This window comes from Mastomys coucha, unplaced genomic scaffold, assembly GCF_008632895.1.
Source record: "Mastomys coucha isolate ucsf_1 unplaced genomic scaffold, UCSF_Mcou_1 pScaffold16, whole genome shotgun sequence".
NCBI lineage: Eukaryota > Metazoa > Chordata > Mammalia > Rodentia > Muridae > Mastomys > Mastomys coucha.
Genome location: NW_022196898.1, coordinates 56,947,977 through 56,968,392, shown reverse-complemented (window position 1 = coordinate 56,968,392; position 20,416 = coordinate 56,947,977). Strand labels below are relative to the sequence as shown.

The 20,416-nt window shown below is 42.8% G+C and overlaps 1 protein-coding gene across 1 annotated transcript in view; it reads left to right on the top strand.

Annotated features, from left to right (window-relative positions):
* The first annotated feature begins 7,137 nt into the window (after nucleotides 1-7,137).
* Stxbp3 (syntaxin binding protein 3) overlaps nucleotides 7,138-20,416 on the top strand; it is a 48,645-nt gene continuing 35,366 nt past the window's right edge. Inside the window, exons 1-4 of the mRNA XM_031375217.1 lie at nucleotides 7,138-7,296; nucleotides 17,737-17,786; nucleotides 18,248-18,329; nucleotides 19,148-19,224. Of these exons, the coding sequence (XP_031231077.1) occupies nucleotides 7,248-7,296; nucleotides 17,737-17,786; nucleotides 18,248-18,329; nucleotides 19,148-19,224 (258 nt within the window). The 5' untranslated portion in view covers nucleotides 7,138-7,247. The remainder of the gene's footprint in view (nucleotides 7,297-17,736; nucleotides 17,787-18,247; nucleotides 18,330-19,147; nucleotides 19,225-20,416) is intronic.

Below are 20,416 nucleotides of genomic sequence, written 5' to 3'. Positions count from 1 at the left end.
ATATATATATATATATATATATATATATATATATATACACATATATGTATATGGCATTCACTTTGGGAGGGATGGGGAGTAGGGCAAGGTTTCTCTGGTCCAGGTTGGCCTGGAACTAGGTATGTAGCCAAGGATGATCTTGAACTCCTGACCTTGAACTCCTGTTTCATCTATGTCCTGGGACAGCAGATTTGGGTCACCACGTTTGTCCTTAAAGTATTCATTTTTCATCCCTCTTTTGACTAACACATGATACTGAGGAATCTGACTGACTCCATTTTGGAGGCAGAAGCCATTTTGTTGTATTGTTAAAAATAAATTTTCATTTACCTTGAGTTGAGTTTTTTAAGTTTTTGTTTCCTGGAACCTGACCTGCCCCAACCCATGACCTTGACTTGTTTTTGAGAGCACCCTGATCCTCCTTAATCAGTGACCACATGACAACAGCTGTTTTCTTTTGTTGAGATTTGTCTGTACTCCCCAACTGTCCCATTGTCTGGAGTCTATAAACCTGCTTTACTCCTTAGAAGGGTCCTGAGAAGTGGACTCAGTACTTCTCTGTCTCTAACCCAATTTAGGAGACAGTTGCTGGCCAGCTCTCTGGTGTATCCAAATAAGTAAAGTTTACTTCAAATCTGGCTCAAAAATTGTGGTAGTATTCTTATTCTTGATCATTGGGATTAGCTTTTTCTGGATGACTCAGTGAGATAAGACCCACCACCCAAATTCTAAACCTAGATCTTCATTCTGAGAATCTAGGACTGAAGGGCCACCTCAGGAGGTGTCTACCTTGAGACATTCCAAGGCTCCAAGGCGTGCTTTTGGACCAGAACGAACTGCAAAGCAGAGAAAAGCAGCAAGCATCAAGGGAGACCTACCCTGGGAAGCCATAGCGATTTCTGTGATGTCTGCTTCTTTTGGATTCCTGATCTGGAATGAGAAGGAGTCAGAGAAGATTCAGTACTCTCCAGGGCAAAAACAGAGATGTCGCACTGCCCACCTGAGGTCTCTGCTCTGGTTTTGTGTCTTATTTTTTTTCTCTTTGTATGTCTTGTTTTCGGTTTGGTTTTTACTGTCCCCATCCCTCGTACTTTCTCCGTTCTGTGTTAATTGGTTTATCTCGAACTTGGGGTGATTGAATGAACAGACAGGAAGGGTGATAAGACTAGAAAGCCTAACAGCATTTAACTGGCGTTTTAAGGAATTTTGACAAACTCATAGTCCAGGAGGCTTATGGTTGCCCTGTCCCTGTGACTAGCCTCCAAACATTCTATGGAACTGAGTGGCCTCCTGAAGGTACTTTTGATTCTCAGATAGCCTGGGCAATGGTAAATATGACCCTAGGTAAGCCTGGCTACTGAGCTTAGGTTGGCTATATCTTGCCTTGGGCTGAAGCAACTTCCAACCCATATCATTCAGATTTGTATGATCTTTAATGGGCAAGGTGGCCAAGCCCTGCTTGTTGGCAGGTGGACCCTTTGAGGACCTGAAGCAGAGAGCCAGAAGCCCCCTCTGAAACCTGTTTTGTGGGACTCACAGTGTAACCTCCCCCAACCAAAAGCCGGCTGAATCGGACCTCTCCATGCCCAGGGTGAGGTTTCTTGACATAAACAAAGCACATTTGTTCCTGCCACTTCTCTGCCTTGAAGTTCCTGCTAGGAGCTACACCCTGCTGACCTGCTCCACCTGCCTAAGAAGCTAATTTGGCCATGGAATCCTGGCAGACTGAGGGAGGGGTTTTTCCTACCTGCTTGATTCTCAGATGGATGATACACTTTGGACTTTGAGCAGAAACCATGGCTCGGTCCCAGTTTTTATTACTCTCGCCGTCTGATTCCTCTATTTTCCTAGGCTCCTTCCCCTTTTCCAGAGACATGGTTTGTGTGTAGCCACTGGTGGCTGCAACATCACAGGAGGAAAATCCCTCCTCCCTCTATATAACCATCTTATTCTCCTCCCATCCTCCCTTCAGCCTCTACCTTTGCCATTGCCACCTCATTCCCCACCACCCCAGCCTCACTCCCTCTACCTCTCCATCCCCTTTCCACTGAAATAACCCTTGTATCCTATCCAAAAGCCTGGAACTCAGGCTTTTGGTTATAGGAAGTGAATAAGCAGTTAGAAACCAGATATTCACCAGATATTGCTCAGTCTATTACCACCAGAACATAAAGTTTACACTGTATTGGACTTAAAAGATGCATTCTTTCTATCCCCTGTCAGTCAAAATTAAGTCATCTTATCTTTTCATTGGAGTAGGCAGACCCTGAATTGGACCCATTGTGGGTGGTGCCATTCCTGGGCCAGTAGTCCCTGGTTCTATAAGAAAGCAAGCTGAGCAAGCCATGGGAAGCAAGTCAGTAAGCCTGCATTCCTCCTTGGCTTCTGCATCCACTCCTGCCTCTAAGTTCCTGCCCTGTGTGAGTTCTAGTTCTGACTTCCTTTGGTCATGAGCAGCAATGTGGAAGTGTAAGCTGAATAAACCCTTTCCTCCCCAACTTGTTTCTTGGTCATGATGTTTGTGCAGGAATAGAAACCCTGACTAAGCTGGGCAGTGATGGCACATGCCTTTAATCCCAGCACTTGGGAGGCAGAGGCAGGCAGATTTCTGAGTTAGAGGCCAGCCTGTTATACAGAGTGAGTTCCAGGACAGCCAGGGCTATATAGAGAAACCCTGTCTCAAAAAACTAAAACAGGGTGAGGGGGTGGGGTGGGGAAGAAACCCTGTCCAGACAGATACCATCAACCAGTGGATGTCAAGTGCTGGCTTGACCTAGCACCAAGCCCTTCTTTTACATAAGGAAAGACTGACCTTTGATAAATCTGTGGCCATCGATTCCACCATCCAGCTGCCAGATGACAGTCGGCCCTGAGAATCCATGACTGCCTGGAGATGCTAGATGTCATCCAAGATACTGGACCTGACCTGGCAGACATTCCACTCACCACCAGAGATTTGGATCTCTACAGAGATAGCAACAGCTTCATTCAAGAAGGTATTTGGAGACAGTGGCAGTCACAGGCCAGATGGAGGTAGGTCATTTGGGCACAAGCCTTGCTCAGGGGCACATCCACCCTGAAAGCAGATATAATCACTCTAACAGAGGCTGAACATAGATGGGCTGAAGGGGGAAAAAACAGTGAATATCTACACAGATAACTGACATGCTTTTGTCATGGCTCATGTTCGTGAACAAATATACAAACGGAGGGGCTTACTCACCTCAGAGAAAAAGACTACTAAAAATAAACACAAAATTGTCCAGTTGCCGGAGGCCATCTGACTTCCAACTGAGCTTGCTGTAATATACTGGCCAGGACACCAAAAAGACAAAAGCTCCCAAACTCAAGGTAAGAGCCATGCAGATCAAGGGGGAACCCAAACTCCAGACTGTCCTGGAACTATCTGCTGTCCCTGGACCCCGACTCTGCCTCCATGAAGATGTTCTTGAGTATGATCCAGAAGAGATCAAGCCATGTTCTGACTTGGGGGCTCAGGAGAGCCGCAAAGGATGGTGCCTCTTGACAAATGGAAGATTCTGCATGCCAAAGGTACTGGGCCAAAGCTTTGCACTGCTCCATGCACTCGTCTCCTAAGAAGACCTCAGAACTCTTCTCCTCTCATGTCTGCATACTTGGACACTGAGAAAAACTTCAGAGCATTCCAATCAATGCCTGACCTGTGACCAGGCAAATGCAGAGAAGATCACGCTTCTCCCAGGACAATAGAGTCAAGAAAATGTACCAGGTGAATTTTGGGAATTGGACTTGACTGAAGTCAAGCCAGGACTGTATGGCTACAAATAGTAGGTGGTCTTCGTCAACATCTTCACAGGCTGAGTAGAGGCCTTTCCATCCCTGATAGAAAGAAACCACCCAGGTGGTAGCTAAGAATTTTCTTCTTTTTCTCTTCTTTGTTTTTTTCCCTTCTTTTCTTTCTTCCTTTCCTCCCTCGCCTCCCCCCACCCCTTTTTTGAGACAGGGTTTCCCGGTGTAGCACTTGTTGTCCTAGAACTTGCTCTGTAGACCAGGCTGGCCTCAAACTCACAGAGATCTACTTGCCTCTGCCTCTGGAGTGCTGGGATTAAAGATGTGTGCCACTACCAACTGGCTAAGAAATTAATAATAGAAATTATTCCCAGATTTGGCTTCCCCATATTTCTGGGGTCTGACAATGGCCCAGCCTTCATAGCCAAGTTATCTATCTTAATTGCTCTGTAAGAATCATAACATAAATTAGAAACTTCGCCGTATGTGTACCATCTTCAGAGATCAGGAAAGGCAGAGATGGTGAATAGAACTTTAAAGGAGGTTTTAACTAAATATACACTTGAGATTGGTGGTAAACTGGGTTGATCTTGCCTTATTCCTATCTCAGAGTCTGATGTATCTTATACCAACAAAAGTTCATCCCATAGAATATAGTCTATGGGCAACCACCTCCTATGATCTTTTGGGTACATGCCTCTGTTACCAGATTGTCCCACTCCAACCTGGAGGGTACCACCCACCTGACAACCCATTCCAGCCCAGAGGTGTTGTATTGGTCCACTATCTCAAAATCTACAGTGAACCTAGATGGAAAGGGCCTTCCATCATAATGTTCCAGATGCCCATTGCTGTTAAGGTTGCTGGGTTCCTCCCTAATTCATCACTCACACCTCAAAAAGGCACCCAAGGAACCTGTGGAAGAGGAGCCATAGCCCTAGTGGTAAAACAGGACTGAAAAAGGACTATTAAAAATTAAACTTTTAGCCGGGTGGTGGTGGCACACGCCTTTAATCCCAGCACTTGGGAGGCAGAGGCAGGCAGATTTCTGAGTTCGAGGCCAGCCTGGTCTACAGAGTGAGTTCCAGGACAGCCAGGGCTACACAGAGAAACCCTGTCTCAAGAAAACGAAAGAAAAAAAAAATTCAACTTTTGAACTAGAGAGATGGCTCAATGGTTAACAGTACTGGCTGCTCTTCCAGAGGTCCTGAATTCAATTCCCATCAACCACATGGTAGCTTACAACCGTCTATAATGGGATTTGATGCCCCCTTTTGGCATGCAGGAGTGCATGCAGATAGAGCACTCACATTAAAATAAATAAATCTTTTAATTTAAAAATTTTAAAAAAATCTTTTAAAAATTTTTTTAAAAAAAAAAAATCAAACTTTCGGGGCTGGAGAGATGGCTTAGTCGTTAAGAGCGCTAACTGCTTTTCCAGAAGTCCTGAGTTCAGTTTCCAGCAACCACATGGTGGCTCACAACCATATCTAATGGGATCTGATACCCTCTTCTGGTGTGTCTAAAGACAGCTACATTGTACTCATATAAATGAAATAAATAAATCTTTTTAAAAAAAATCAAACTTTCTAAAGTTTGACCATCTAACATAACTTTAAACATTGTGATCTTGCTGTTGGAATCTATACCACCATTGTCCTATGGCTAACAATTTTGCCATCTTATTTTCAAGCTTTGCAAACAGAATCAAAATGCATCTTGATGGGGGAAATAAAAAGCATCCCTATAATAGGAAACACCCTGATACTGTCTTGTCGTGCAAACGATTGCTTCTATCCACCATGGATGGGGGATACTTGGAATGGCTATTCTACCTGACCAATCCCAAAGTAACAGTACAGACTTCAGCATAATCAAATATTCTTTAAATGGTTCTGATAGTGGAAATCACAGGTGTTCTAAAATAAGAAGCAGAAGAGAAGACTCATCAATCACCTTGACTGAACTTAGTGCAGTACCCAACCCAGAGGAACCCTGTGTGTAACTAACAGTGTAGGGTATAACCTCTGGCTCTGTCTAGTACCAGAAAGTCAACGAGAAAACTCTTTCTGTATCAGAAACGATCTCTCTTACCTGTTACTTAAACATAATCTTGGTTGTCAGCAATTTACCAAAATGTGCTGTTTGAATGTCTCTGACTCTTCTCCTACTATTGACAAGTATTAATGGCAAAAGAAATAAACAAAATCTCTCAAACAAATGTTGACTGACCACATGGCTAAGATGGCTCTCCCCTTAGACCCTCTAATGTTTCTACTGGTTACCATAATTGGGCCCTGCATCTGCCAACATGTTACCAACTTGATTACCTGTCAGATAATCAATGCTAGAATTGTTGCCACATGACAACATTATTAAAGACAGCCCCCTATCAAGGATTTGACAGGGACACATAAGTCAAGGGGAAATGAGGAACCTGCCTGACTCCATTTTGAAGGTAGGAGACATTTTGTAGTATTGTTAAAAACAAATTTTCATTTACTGTAAGAGTTGAGTTTCTGTTTTTAAGTTTCTGTTTCCTGGAACCTGACCTGCCCCTTAGGATGAACAACAATATGCAACGACTTGTTTTGCTCCTAGAAAGGGACTCTTAGCACTTCTCTCTCTAATCCCTACCTGGCCAGGTCTCTGGTGCTCCTGAATAAAATAAAGCTTGCTTCAATTTTGGCTCTAAAATTGTGGTAGTGGTCTTACTCCTACCTTGTGGAATTAACAATTCTAGAAATCATGCTCTATAATTTAAACTATAAAGTTCTTCATAGGAATAAGAGGGTCTGTCTTTTCTTAGAGTTTTCTGAAACTCTAGCACCATTCTGGGCACCTTACAGCTTAACATAATCAGTGATCTTTAAAAATTAGTAAAATTAAGTTGGGGGGATAGATTTTCCACTTGGTGGTTGAACTGGCTTCTGAATAGTATAGTATGAATGGCTTTGCTGAATGAAACATTATTTTGTGAAGCAAAAAGCCTCCGTATTGGGTCTGGCAGGATGAATCTTGAGCCTGACAACTTAGGTTCCATCCCAAGACCTATACTGTGGAAGATGAGGTCTTTTGACCTTCGCCTGCGAGCCTTGGCATGCACACATGCATACACACACAAATAAATGTAACTGCAGAATACAAAAAGACCCGGTATGTATAAATTCATAGTTGTAGAAATGATGTTAGTTCACATGTTCGCATTCGGATGCCAAGTTGGACACTGAGTTATGGGTTATAGTAGGCGTCCGCTGGGGGGCGCCAGAGAGCGCACAGCATTCCGTCCAGCACTACGCAGCCGCAGTCCAGACGCAGCTGGACGCGCCCTGGTGGATGATCGTGACGTCACCGGAGGGCGCGGCCCGCGGAGGGGGAGGAGCCTCCCCGTCGGGAGGGGAAGGGCCCTCCCCCGAGCGCAGCTTTTAGGGCCGAAGTAGGTTAGGAGGCGGTGGCTGTGGCTGCAAGGCTTGGGGAAGATGGCGCCGCCGGTGACGGAGCGGGGGCTGAAGAGCGTCGTGTGGCGGAGTGAGTGCGCAGGGGTCGGGGCTGAGGCAGGGAAGGATCGGCCGTGCCGGGTCTTGCTTTCCCGCTGCAACCCTGCAGCCTCTCCGGGAGCCGCACGGGCACTTGTTGCTCTGGGACCAAGTCCCTGGCTTGATTCCTTCCGGCTTGCCCACAGTCGGGTTTCGTGCCAGCACCAGGGATGGGCGGGGTGACCAGACGCGGCCTTCTCCGCGACTTTGGCCAGCTCTCACCTCCGTGAGGCTCTTCGGCAAAGCCCCATCCTCGGGCGACCTGACTCGGGCCGGCTTTCCCTCCCCAGTCCCCCTGCTGTCCCGGGACAGTTCTTCCCATTGCACTCCCCTCGCCACACCAGGCACGGACGTCTCTCCATCCGACACAATCTGAGCTCTGTGTTCCTCTGTCCCGCCCTCGTCCCCGCGTTCTCAGAAGCCGCTTGGTGTCCCGTAGTCATGTTAGCACCAAGGGTTTTTACTTCCAGCCTTTTCAGTGTCTTGTCCTTTAAAAAGTGCAGACGCAGCTTTTCAAGAGCGCCTTCTGTCACTGTTCTTCGAGAAGATGACTTGCTTTTAAAAAAAATGTTCTTGAGAAAGCAACAGCAGACTGTTAAAGTCTTATCTAGTATCCGCGCCCTGCATAGTCTACTCCTTCTCTGTTACAATTGGTCTACTTGTTGGTTACTGGTGTTCGGCCGTATCAACCATGACTTTTATTAAAATTACACCAGGTTAGAGGAGCAATGAAAGCAGCAAACCGGAAGGACCTTCCTTGTTTGGCATCTCTGGGTTCTAAGTAATTATAGTCCAGTAGTAGAAACAGAGTAACGTCTTATTAGTGCCTCTTAGTCCGACTTGGTGAACACGGAGCAGAATAGAAATTAGTTAACAGAATTCTGTCCTCAAGAATTCCTTGTATAAAATCCAAATCAATACAGGCATAGTGTTTACCATATAGAAGGTACTAAGTAGATGTATAGACTTTGTGAAATGCAAAATTATCCTTTCAGAATTTAGTTTGGGGACCTGCAAGGTGGCTCAGTGGGTAAGGGTGTTTGCTGACAAGCCCAAGGACCCGAATTGGATCCCCAGAGACCCACGTGGTGTAAGGAGACAACTGACTTAGGTAGATTGTCTATAATGACTCTCATACAAAAGTGGGTGACAGACTGTGCTGAAGAAATTATTTCTGAGTTACAATGGCACTTTATATCAGGGCTTGTGAAGAAAAGACACCATAATGCTAGTAATACCAGTGTCAATAGCATGAAAACTAGGCAAGAGGTCTGTATGGAGATAACAGACTTTCCCTCTTCATGTTAACTTGGGTAACACCAGGCTCACCAAATGGAGAGTAAAATAGAAACAGGCTGGATAAAAGGAGAAATATGTAAGGCTGTAAAATATTCTTAGGAACTTGTGTAACTAGAAACAGACAACCAAAGGACAAGAGTAGCCCAGTGTTTATTTCACAAAATATATACACATTAAGGGGCTGAAGAAATGGCTTAATTAAAAAACAAATGAAAATGGGTCACATTTCCATAGCCTGATGCATGGATGAACAGTGCGTGTACAAAGTGATACATGTCTTTTTTTTTTCAGTAAACATAAGTACAATGCTAATATATTTTATGCTACTGCATCTTGGAAACATGCTACAAAAAATAAAGCCAGTCACAAAGAGCATGGTATGACACCATTCATGTGAAAAACATCCAGGACAAGCAAATGTAGAGAAACAGGAACTCCTTCCTGTGCCCCAGTCAGGAGAGATGGGATTAAAGGGATGGGGTTTCTCTTTTGGCTTTTGTTACTGTTGTTTGCTTTGTTTGGGGGTTTTGAGAAAAGGTCTTCCTGTGTATCCCTGGTTGTCTTGAAGCTATGTGGTCTGGGCTGGCCTTGAACTCACAGAGCACCTGCCTCTGCCTCCTGAGTCCTGGAATTAAAGGCGTGTGCCACCATACAGAACTTTATTTTGTTTTTGAAACAGGGTCTCACGTACCTTAGACTGGCCTCCCACTCACCTTTGTAGCCAAGGATGACCTTAAACTTCTGATTTTTCTGTCTTCACCTCCTGCGTGTTACAAACCTGGGTAAATCCCACCATACCTGGTTTTATACAATACCGCAGATTGGACACTCAGGGCTTTTTGCATACTAGCTTAAGAGGCTACCAGCTGAGCTGTGAACACCCCCAGCCCCAAGGAATGAGGCTTCTTTTTAGAGTAGTGTTAATGTTCTCAAAACAATTGTGGTGATGTAGTAATGGATGCATGACAGAACATACTGGAAACCATTAGAGTATATACTTTTTCTTTTCTTTTCTTTTCTTTTCTTTTTTTTTTTTTTTTTTTTTTTTTTTTTTTTTTTTTTTTTGAAATATGGTTTCTCTGTGTAGCCCTGGCTGTCCTGGAACTCACTCTGTACACCAGGCTGGCCTCAAACTCAGAAATCCACCTGCCTCTGCCTCCCAAGTGCTGGGATTAAAGGTGTTCGCCACCACTGCCAAGCTGAGTATATACTTTTGAGTGAGAGATTTCTGTAGTTTACCATTTATATCTTGATAATGCTATTAAAATAAAACCTGGCAAGAGCTATTAAATCTAGACCTAAAGGTCAGGCATGGTGTCATGTGCCTATTGTCCCAGCACTTGGAGGTGGAGGTACAAATATCAATTTAGCTACATAGCGAGTTTGAAGCCAGTCTGAACTTTGAGACCTTGCCTCATAAATAAAATCTATACCTAAGATTTACACCTAGCACAGAAAGAGTTAATGTTTGACCTGTCTGTGGCTTCTGTAAAATTTAAGCCTTCTTTTAGGATCTTATTTTATATACAGTATATTGCATTAGCCTCGTAACGAACCTCAGAGCTCTCTCCTTTTCTTTCTTTTCCAGTACATCCAGCAAAGAGCTGCCAGGATAATCTCTTTTAGTAACTGCCTTGACGACCTGCAGAGGCACCCTGTGCTCTGTTGACTGTTACCTAGCTCCAGTCTGCATTGTATAATATTGATCCCCCATGCCAGGACTGTTTATCCCCACTGCAGTATTTTATCTTCCTGTCTTATCTTGATGGCCCATTCCTCTGTCTTTCCATCCCTTTCCCTGACTTTTTCCCTACTCAAATTTTAGCCTTCAAGTCTTAGTTCAGATGGGCTGGCTTTTTCCATGCATCCTCTGCTTTAATTTGCCTTTCCTACTGCCTAAGAGGAGTCCCTTTTGCTCTGCTTTTTTGTTTGTTTCCTTTTGTTATGTTTTCAGACAAGTCTCACTTTTAGCCCAGGCTGGCCTAGAATTTGCAGTAGCCCTCCTGCCCTCTGGATCCTGAGGTTTTCAGGCATGAGCCACCATTTGTGTGTGTGTGTGCTTGCACAAATTCTAGTGTCCAGGTACATGCTTGCAGAGGCCAGAGGTCGGTGTCAGGTGTCTCTCTAATGCTCTCTCCCTAGTGAGATGAAGTTTCTCACTGAGCCTGGAGCTTCCATGGCTAAGCTGGCTGGTTAGCTCTGAGGATCACTTGTTTCAAATGTGCTCCACCAGACCTGACTTTTATGTGTGCTTGATGGATCCAAACTCAGATTCTCATACTCTTGGTAGGCATGTTAGCTAAGCCCTCTCATCAGCCTCCTAGAGCTGTAAGTTCTTACAGGCCCCAGTGATAGGTAGTGATGTGTTTTGTTTTTGTTTTTTTTTTTTAATTTTAAATTATTTTACAATCTGTTTCATAAATTTTCTCCATTCCATAAAAGACCCCATTTGTACAGCACTGAATTCCTGTAGGAGAATTCCCTTCAGGCATTCTAGTAGGACAAGAAGAAAACAAAGCGTAAGCAAGCACCGTCATTCCAGCTTGTGACACACAGGAAGAGAGGCTACACTGAATAGGTGGGTCAGGAAGAGTTTATCTGCTTAGGTGACACATCTCAGACCTAAAGCACAAGAGGGAACCCGCCATTAGGAACTACCTTAAAACCCCTCTAAACAAAAAATGAGCGAATGAAGTGATCGGTCTGTAGATAAGGGGCCTGTCTCTCTAGCGTTAGTACCTAAGATTGAATCTCCAGTCCTCAGGCGTGGCAGTGTGGTCAGCCAGTCAAATAGATGAGCTTGTTCAGTGAGATCAGCTCATTCAGTCCTGTGTCGGAAACTAAGGCTGAGAGTGATGGAGGGAGACACTCAGTGTTGACTTCTCGCTCCCTTGCACATGTGCATGTGCCCACATGAATCCTTACATACACCACATGTAGTGCAAGGCATTTGTTACAAAGGATACAGAGTACTGGATCAAAAGGTAAGTTGGAGCTAGTCGTTAAATGGTTTAGACATTCTCATTCTATAGGGCAATAATCATTCAAGATGACCTTTCCCCTTCTTCTCAAATAAATAGCACACATGGGCATTTTTGTGGTTTCTTAATGCTAAAAGGAAGCCATTTCTTGGTCCTATTTTTAAGAGAAATTTAATTAGGTGTAATGGTAAGTTATACTAATGTTAAGTGTACACTTAGATGGTAATTTTGCTCACATAGCTACTACCCAAGTCAATCTATAGAATGTTTCTAAGCACTCATGGTTTCCTAGTGCAGACCCTCTCTTCTCCCCTCCAGGGAACACTGTTCTGACTTACGTTAGCATCCAATAATCTGTGTTTTTCATCTGTACACTCATATTTTAGAGAATATCCTTGAAACTCTTCATTATATTTTCATATGTGGACATGTGCTGTTTTTGCTGTTGTATTTGTATTTGCCATTGGTGCGTGTATATGTGTGTGTGTGTGTGTGTGTGTGTGTGTGTGTCATGGGCTGATGGGAAACTAAACCAGGGCCAGAGAGAAGGCCTCTGTCTGTCTGTCACTGGGACACTGTCACGGAAGCCCTACCTTTGTATTTATTTCTTGCAGCACTCCTCAGTTTTCATAGGTTCTGCTTTCATATACTTTTAAACTAAACATGTATGATTGAAGAAAATACCAGCCAGATATAATGTATGGAGGATGCCTAAAATTAATTAATAAAAGATAATGGCTCATTAGAAAATGAGCAGAGGAAACGAAGAGGCAGCCTACAGCTGGGGTAAACTGGTTTTGACTTGGAAAAACTCAAGTTAAGACCAGTTTCTCCCGTTAACCTATCACATTGGCACAGCCGGTGGTTGAAGTCAGGTAGCACCTGGAAAGCTCGTTAGTGGGAGTTCTTACAGCTTGTTGGAAAGCCGCTGGGGATAGGTAATGAGACAGGAAGCAGTACTGTGTGATCTCAGCAGTTCTGCTCTGGGCCGTTCTGTAAGTAAAAGGGATATAAGTATACATGCGTACTGAAAAATGCCTTTTTCAAAAGAGCTTTAAATTATATTTTTAAAAATGTATTTTGTGTGCATGCACATATACCTATGCATACACAGGCACATTGTGGAAGTCAGAAGACAACCCTCAGGTTTGGAGGGGTCACAGGGATAGAACTCAGGCCATTAGTAGGACAGTCGTGACAGCAGACACCTTTGCCCACTGGGCCATCCTACCTACCCATAAAGATTCAATTCTGAATTTTTTTTTTTCTTTTTTTTTTGGTTTCTCTGTTTAGCCTTGGCTGTCCTAGAACTCTGTAGACAAGTCTGGTCTCAAACTCATAGAGATCCTCCTGCCTCTGTCTCTGTCTCCTGAGTGCTAGGAGTTAGCAACACATAGTTGAAGAACTGTTATAAGCAGTTCTGCAAACAAACATATTTTCATCCAATTTTGACAGGGAATCAGTGGGAATATGGGCCTGGACCACACCCTAACCCTACTCCTGGGTTATGGTTGGAGGCGGTGGCTCATGCCTTTAATCCCAGCACTTGGGAGAAGGTTAGAATGTAAAGGGAGATAAAGAGAAGACAAATGAGAATAGTAGTTAGGAGCTACAGCCATCCTAAATGACATCCTAGTCCAGGAGACTAAGTAACATGCTGTTTATTGATGAAGAGGAAGGAGAGATGAATCTGAGGGGGACAGCAGTTCTGGATTATAATCCGGTGATTTTAAGTGGTAGTTTGGGTGTCTCAGGCATTTGGAGATGTAAAGGTTTACAAAGTCACGTCATATAGTAGTCATGACGCCGCGGATTACAATGAAGCAGAGCAATTAGAAAATAGTTACCTTTTCCAATCAAAGTAGAGGTCTTTTAGAACTAGCAGATGTTTTCCCCTCTTATTCCCTTGATTGCAGTTCCCACATCGTTTAGCTTTTCTTTTTAAAATATCAGTCTTTTAAAACTCCAGCTATTCATAAATTATTTCGTCTTTCTAATGTAGTGCTATCATGTTCTCAAATTTTTCTCTGTGACTTAAGGTCATATGTGAGTTCTGCTGGCATTGCTCATGCACGTGGTCATACCTCCTGCGTATCTCCCTTATCTCCCTTCACTGGTTGCATGTTTGTCATTACAGTAAGCATATTTCCTTTTGTGCCTCAGAGAAAGCAGTGAGAACAGGTGGGTCGCCAGATAGTGTTGGGCTGGTGAAAGATCGACTTACAGAGTGGTTAGAAGCCAGTCAGTGGCAGTGCCTTGAATGGTAGTGTTCACATTTTCCTCAGTGGACAGAGTGAGCATTTGAGGGCCTTTTAAGGTAGGTATGGTTATAAATTGTGGGTTATGTTTCAGTTTATAGTTATAGTTAGGTGACTAGCAGGTGAGAAGAATTAAGATTGGAGGTAGAAAACAGCAAAGCCAGGTAGGAGAGTACTGCAGTAGCTCAGTGAAAGATGTTAGGAATGGGGTATTGTTGATGTCAGTGGCCCCAAAAACAATGGCCAGGAGCCAAAGAACAATCAGGAATGCCTAACGATGAATGTGAGGCAAGGAGAAAAGAACCACATGGCTGTGGCTAAGAATGACAAACTACAGAAATGCAGCCTAGAGCAGTTCTTCTGGAACTGAGTCTGCATGAGCTGTGTGATGCTTACACCGCTCGTGTGGTTGAACGAAGTCCAGGAGCGGGGGTCTGTAAGACTGTTAAAGCGGAAGGGCTGAACTGATGGATGAGACTTGAGAAGTGAGTATAGTCTCAGAGGGGAGTATGGAGGAGGCACAGCAGAGGTGAAAGATTGAGTTTGGGGTCCAGTTTCAGTTACTGAAGAAAAGGTTAAGGGACGTTCATTGTATTAGTGTATAAATGGCCTTTACGCTCTGCCATAGCCGATGAGATTTCCCCCACCCCACTCCCAGCGTAGGTCACCCGAGGTCCTGCCGCTGTTGAATGCTCCTGATCGCTCCATCCACAGCTCGTTATTTAGCATTTACTTTTAAGATGTTAACACGTTTAGCATGTCAGTAAAACTATAATGTGAGCCGGGTGAGGTAGCTTAAAATTTTGTAGTTAACTATATTAAAAATATAATAAAAGTAAACGAAATTAACTAATATATTTTATTTAATGTGATATGAGAATTTATAAAGGAAAAGGAAAAGAATTCATAGGATATTTTATATTTCCCCCTTTTTAAGACTTCATAGACTTTCTGTTTCTCATTTTGTTGTGCTAGGGATCAAATCAGGCTTCACACATGCTAAGCGTGTGCTCTGCCACCGAGTCACAGCACAACCTTCTCTCCTGTTATTTTCTTTCTCACGGAACTTTGTACATTTCAAGTGATTTGGGTTTTTTTTTAAGCCAGGTTTCACTCTGGCCCAGGCAGGCCTGGAATGCAAAGCAGTGTGCTCCGCCTCCCAAGGCCAGAATTCCACAAGTGTAGACCAACTGCTGCACCTGCCTGTTCGAGCTCTAGTTCAAGGGCTCTGAGGTCACGAGTGACTAGCTCCTGTCATCTAGGGCAGCGCAGGCATAAGGTTTCAAAGACTAACGATGTGACTTCTGCTCCAGCAGCGTTAGTTCGTTTCTTAGGGAAGAGCTGTAAGAACATGCAGCGTGCTCAGTTTTCAGCTTGTGGTATACGCAGTGAGGCCAGCTCACCGGGAAAGTAGTCTGTCAGTGTCTGAGCTCTGCCTTAAAATAGCTGTCATGCTTGTCCATCATGCCTTAGAAACCTTTGCTCTCTAGAGTAATCGCAGTAAAATACTTTAGGGTTTTTTAGAAAAAATTGTTATTTCCCTATAACATAATCTATGTAGTAAGCAATATATAACTGCCCTTACTGACTTCTTTCTTCTCCTTTTTTTGGGGGTGGCTGGGTGTGTATGTACCTGTAGGGATGCAGAGCTCAGAGGCTGACGTCAGGCGTCTTCCTCCGTAGTCCTCCACATTAGTTTTTGGGACAGGTTTTCTCACTGACCCTGCAGGCTGGGCAGGGAGCTCCAGGAATCCTCTAGACACTCCCCGATAGCTGACTTTTTACTTAGATGCTCAGAATTAGAATCAGTATCAGTTCCCTGTGCTTGCTGAACACACACTCCTCAGCCCCCACTGTTTTGTTTTGCTTTAGGTTTGGGATAGGATTTTTTCGTAGCCCAGGCTGGCCAACTCTGATGATAATCTTGAACTCTTGATCCTATGCCTCTGTCATCCAGTTACTGGGCATTCAGGTACCACCACACTCAACTTTTAACTGTTATTTCTTAACACTTCAGAATCTTCCTGATCACAGAACCCAGATCACAAGTTCTAACATTCCATTTGTTGTATGGACTGTGTATGTTAGAGCAGGAGCACACAGGCCACAGTGTGCCGGTGGAGGTCAGAGGACAACATTAGGGAGCCGGTTTTCTCATTCCAGCAGAGAATCTGGGGATGGAGCTCAGATTGTGAGGCTTGGTGGACAAGCACATTACCCACTAAGCCCATCCCGCCAACCCCAGAGCACAACTTCTATGATGAGTATTAACGTCTCTCCCAGAACACTCCAAACAGCAGAGATGTTGATTCTTTTCCTTCTTACTAACCAGTTCTCCAACCCTGCAATTCGGTTTAATTCTGACTGCTATGCCAGCCTTGGCAGGCTTAAGGGTTCAGAGCCGGAACTCAGTTCAGCCCTCAGTTCAGATGCTGGTAGCAAGTAATAGAATGTTCCTGCTTCCCACACTCCCTGGCTTCTGATCCAGTCGGGTGCCTGTGTTCTGCCTTCCCTTACAGTGCAGTAATTCGTACCTTACAAACTCTAGTAACTGCTTCCTGTTATCAGGGTTCTTGTTGGGTGGTTTTTCTTTTTGTCGTCTTTCTAAAGTATACAAATCAACAGCCAGGTGACAGAGGCTGAGGTCTAGAAGGGCTTGGGTCATTGGTGCTTCCCGGCCTGCGGAGCTGGGCATATCACCATTGCCACACATGGATGCATTCAGTGACTCCAAAACTGGGTGGGTTATGGACATTCCAGTATGCAGGTCTTCCTGATGAAATATTTGGCCACTGGTAATTGAACACAATCTCTAGTCCCTGTTGCCTCCTTAGAAGTCATAGCTTGGTTTTTCTGGTGACCAGCTGCTTGCTGAAGCTAGTCAAGGATTATGCCACCAGCATGCCATAGATTCTCTGATACATAAGAAATTTCAAGGATTTTAGATTTATTTCAGGAACTAGAAACACAAACCAGATTTTTTTGAAGATGTATTTTTACTTTTAATCATGTATATGCGTGTGTGGGTATTTATACAAAGTCATAGTTGTTTGTGGAGGTGGGAGGAGGGCTCAGGTTACAGGTCGATGTGAGCCACCCCACTTGCTCTCAACCACTGAGCCATCTATCCAGCCCCCCCAAATATTTTCCATTATGTTACAATAACTCCTATTGATTAGATTGTTAGAATTGTATCTTTTTTTTAATGGGGTGTCAAAATGTGATGGTAAACTTCCCAAAAGCATTTACTGAAAACATATAAATTTAAAAATAGAAAAGTGTAAACAAATTAGAGTTGGGCATGGTGGTGCATGCCTATAGTTTGGAAGGTAGAGGCAGGAGGGGGATTGCTTCAAGGTCATTGTAAAGGATGTCAGATGCCCCGAAACTGAAGTTAACAGGTGACTAAGCTGCCTGGTGTGGATGCTCACAACTGAACCCAGGTCCTTTGCAAGAACACCAAGTGTTCTTAACCACCAAGCCATCTTGCCAGCCCCAACCTACATGTATTCTTTAACAAGAAAGTAAATGAGGGTGAAAAATGTTTATGCAGATTTGGTTGTCAGATTAATTTATCTATGAGCCAGTTAAGGTCTTCCTATGAATTATTTGTTTCTTAATTTTTAAGAAAGAAGGAAAACCTAAATCAGATAATAGTTGAGAAATGTTTTCTGGACATATTCATACACTTATGTTTGAGAATACATTATAATTTAAATGTATAGTTTAGATAATATAGCAGCATTTTTACCTACAGCTTAATATACAGTATTTATATCGTTTAACACATTCCAAGTTGCATTTTTTTTCTCATTTTGACCCTTTTGCATAGACTTACACTTCTAATTGTTGCTTTTGATTATTAATCCTTTTTTCCTCTTCTTTTCTTAACAGAGATAAAAACAACAGTGTTCGATGACTGCCGGAAGGAAGGCGAGTGGAAGGTAGAAGCTGTGTGACTGCACCTGTGTGGAGGGCCTCAGTGCATTGTGCTTCCGTAGGACATAGGCCTAGAACGTCACCTCAGGCCTGCCTTTGCCACGAGCTGTGGCACCTTAACCAAGGCATAACGTCTCCTTGTTTTCTTGTCTGGAGGATGGGATGCTAGTACGTCATAGTTGCAGATGCTAAGTGTCTGAACGGTGCTTTATAGCAATAATTCTGTAAATGACAATTGTATTTTCAGGAAATTTGATGTTAAACATTGATATACTTACCATGAACAAACTCTGCTTCAAAATAGAAATATTTCTATTTTCTTACCTGTATGAAATATCTCCATGTATGTATATTGAGAAAGTACTCTACCAAATCAATCTAAAAGAGGAATTTTTAAAACTCTGGTTTTTTGTTAATTCTTGACAATCATATATTTATGCTCTTTCTTAATTTACTTTGTTTTAAGATAATGCTGTTAGATGAGTTTACCACCAAACTTTTGTCATCATGCTGCAAAATGACAGACCTTCTAGAGGAGGGTATAACTGGTGAGTGATGCTGCTCTTCAGCTGTGAGATTGGAAGTAAACCCAGCATTCTCCAGAAATCCTGATCATGTAGGACTGAGGCTTTGATATTTATAAATAAAATGATTTGTACCTATTGCATATTCAATTTGTATTTGCTATTATAATAGCATATTTTAAACACAAATTTTTTTATTTTTTAAATTTTATCACATTTTATTGGGGGACGGAGCATGTGACACATGTGAAAGTCACAGAACAACTTTCAGAAGTCAGTCTTTCTGTCTGCTGTGGAGTCCTAGGGACTGAACTTAGGTCATCAGGCCTGGCCAGCCTTTACTGCCTGAGTCATTTCACTGGCCCCAAGAATTATTAACTAAGCCATGAGTAATCATTTTTCAAGCTTACTTGACAACAGCTAAGACTTGAGAAGCATTTTAGAGAGCACTCTGGGATGGTCTTGAGATCTTGTGTAGTCACGTAGACTTGCTCTGTGTGTGTGTGTGTGCATGTGTGTGTGTGTGTGTGTGTGTTTGTGTGTGGTTGTATTTGCTTGGGTTAGTTCATTCTGTCTACTCTGTGGGTCCTGAGCACCAGATTTAGGGTGTCAGGATTAGTGGTAGGTTCCTTTACTTGCTGAGCCATCTCCCTGACCCCAAGAATGATTTTACTTTTTAATGTAGTTCTTTGTTTATTACTCACATTTTGATTGCTTCTGCTGTATTCTGCTGTATGTATATAAATGTGTTTCTTATTATTATAAATGGAAAATACAATGAAGTTTATTTAAAAATACTTTAACCTTCGGTTCCATGAAATGACTTTTTTTGTTGTTCTCAGTTATAGAGAATATTTATAAGAATCGTGAACCTGTCAGACAAATGAAAGCTCTTTATTTTATCTCTCCAACACCAAAAGTGAGTATCCCCCGTCTTGAGAGTCCGTTTTTTTAGACTATGGTAGAGTGTGTGCTTTTCGTGTGCAAGGCTCATTGAACCTTGATCTTAAAATTTTCTTAATTGATTAGTGTTTCTACTCTTTTTTTTTTTGGTATATGCACACATGTGTGCAGGTGCCCATGGAGGCCAGAAGAGGGTATTGGATTTCCAGCAACTGGAGTTACAGGCGAGTGTGAGCTGTAACTGCTGAAACTCCAGCCCCTCAGCCCTTGTTATAAAACAAACAAGACCCAGTTTCTTATTCAGAGTATTAAGTATGCCTTATTAGAAGACTTTCTATTAGCTGCTTATTTATGAAAGTTTTTCTGTGTTCTTATATTTTATTTGTACTGCTCCCAGTAAGAATGTGTAAGGGAAGATTTCTTTTATCATGTGAAAGCAGAATTTAATGATATAAAAATGATGTTTTCTTTGCAGCATTTGAGATTCACATAGCTCCTGTTGGCCCTTAATTTTGGAAGAGATAGAAATGTAGATAGATAAGTCTTTTAAAAAGAGTTTTTGAAAATCTTTTTTAAAGAGGGGTATTTATATTTTATGTATATGAGTATTTTGCCTACATGTACATATGTGCATTGTGTACGTGCTTGATGCTCATGAAAGCCAGAAGAGGTCATCATATCCTCTGGAACTGGAGCCACAGGCCATTGTAAGGGTCCCTCACCCCGACTGTGGGTGCTGGGTCCTCTGGACGAACTGTAAGCACCTTTGTCCTCTGAGCCCCCTCTCCAGCCTTAATAAGTCTTTTATTTATTTTAGTGATTTTTCTATAGTATACATGTGTATGTATAGATTTATGTGTATATATATATATATATTTTTTTATGTTAAAGAAATTTTTTTTACAGTTTTTTTCTTGACAATATGACTTGACTTGCTTCTTGAGTCAAACTTTAAATATAGTAGTGGATTCATTTTTTTCTGTGTAATATCTTATTGTTTGTTTTTTGAGACAAGTTCTCATTATGTATCCTAAGCCAGCCTGGAAATGACTGTTTATAGTTCAGGCTGGCCTTGAACTCACAGACTCCTCCTGGTGCAGCCCCCCAAATACTAGGATTACGGGCATGAGCTCTGAGAATGCATTTTTAGGTTTTTTTGTTTTTGTTTTTTCCTTTTTTCTTTTTCAAGACAGGGTTTCTCTGTATGC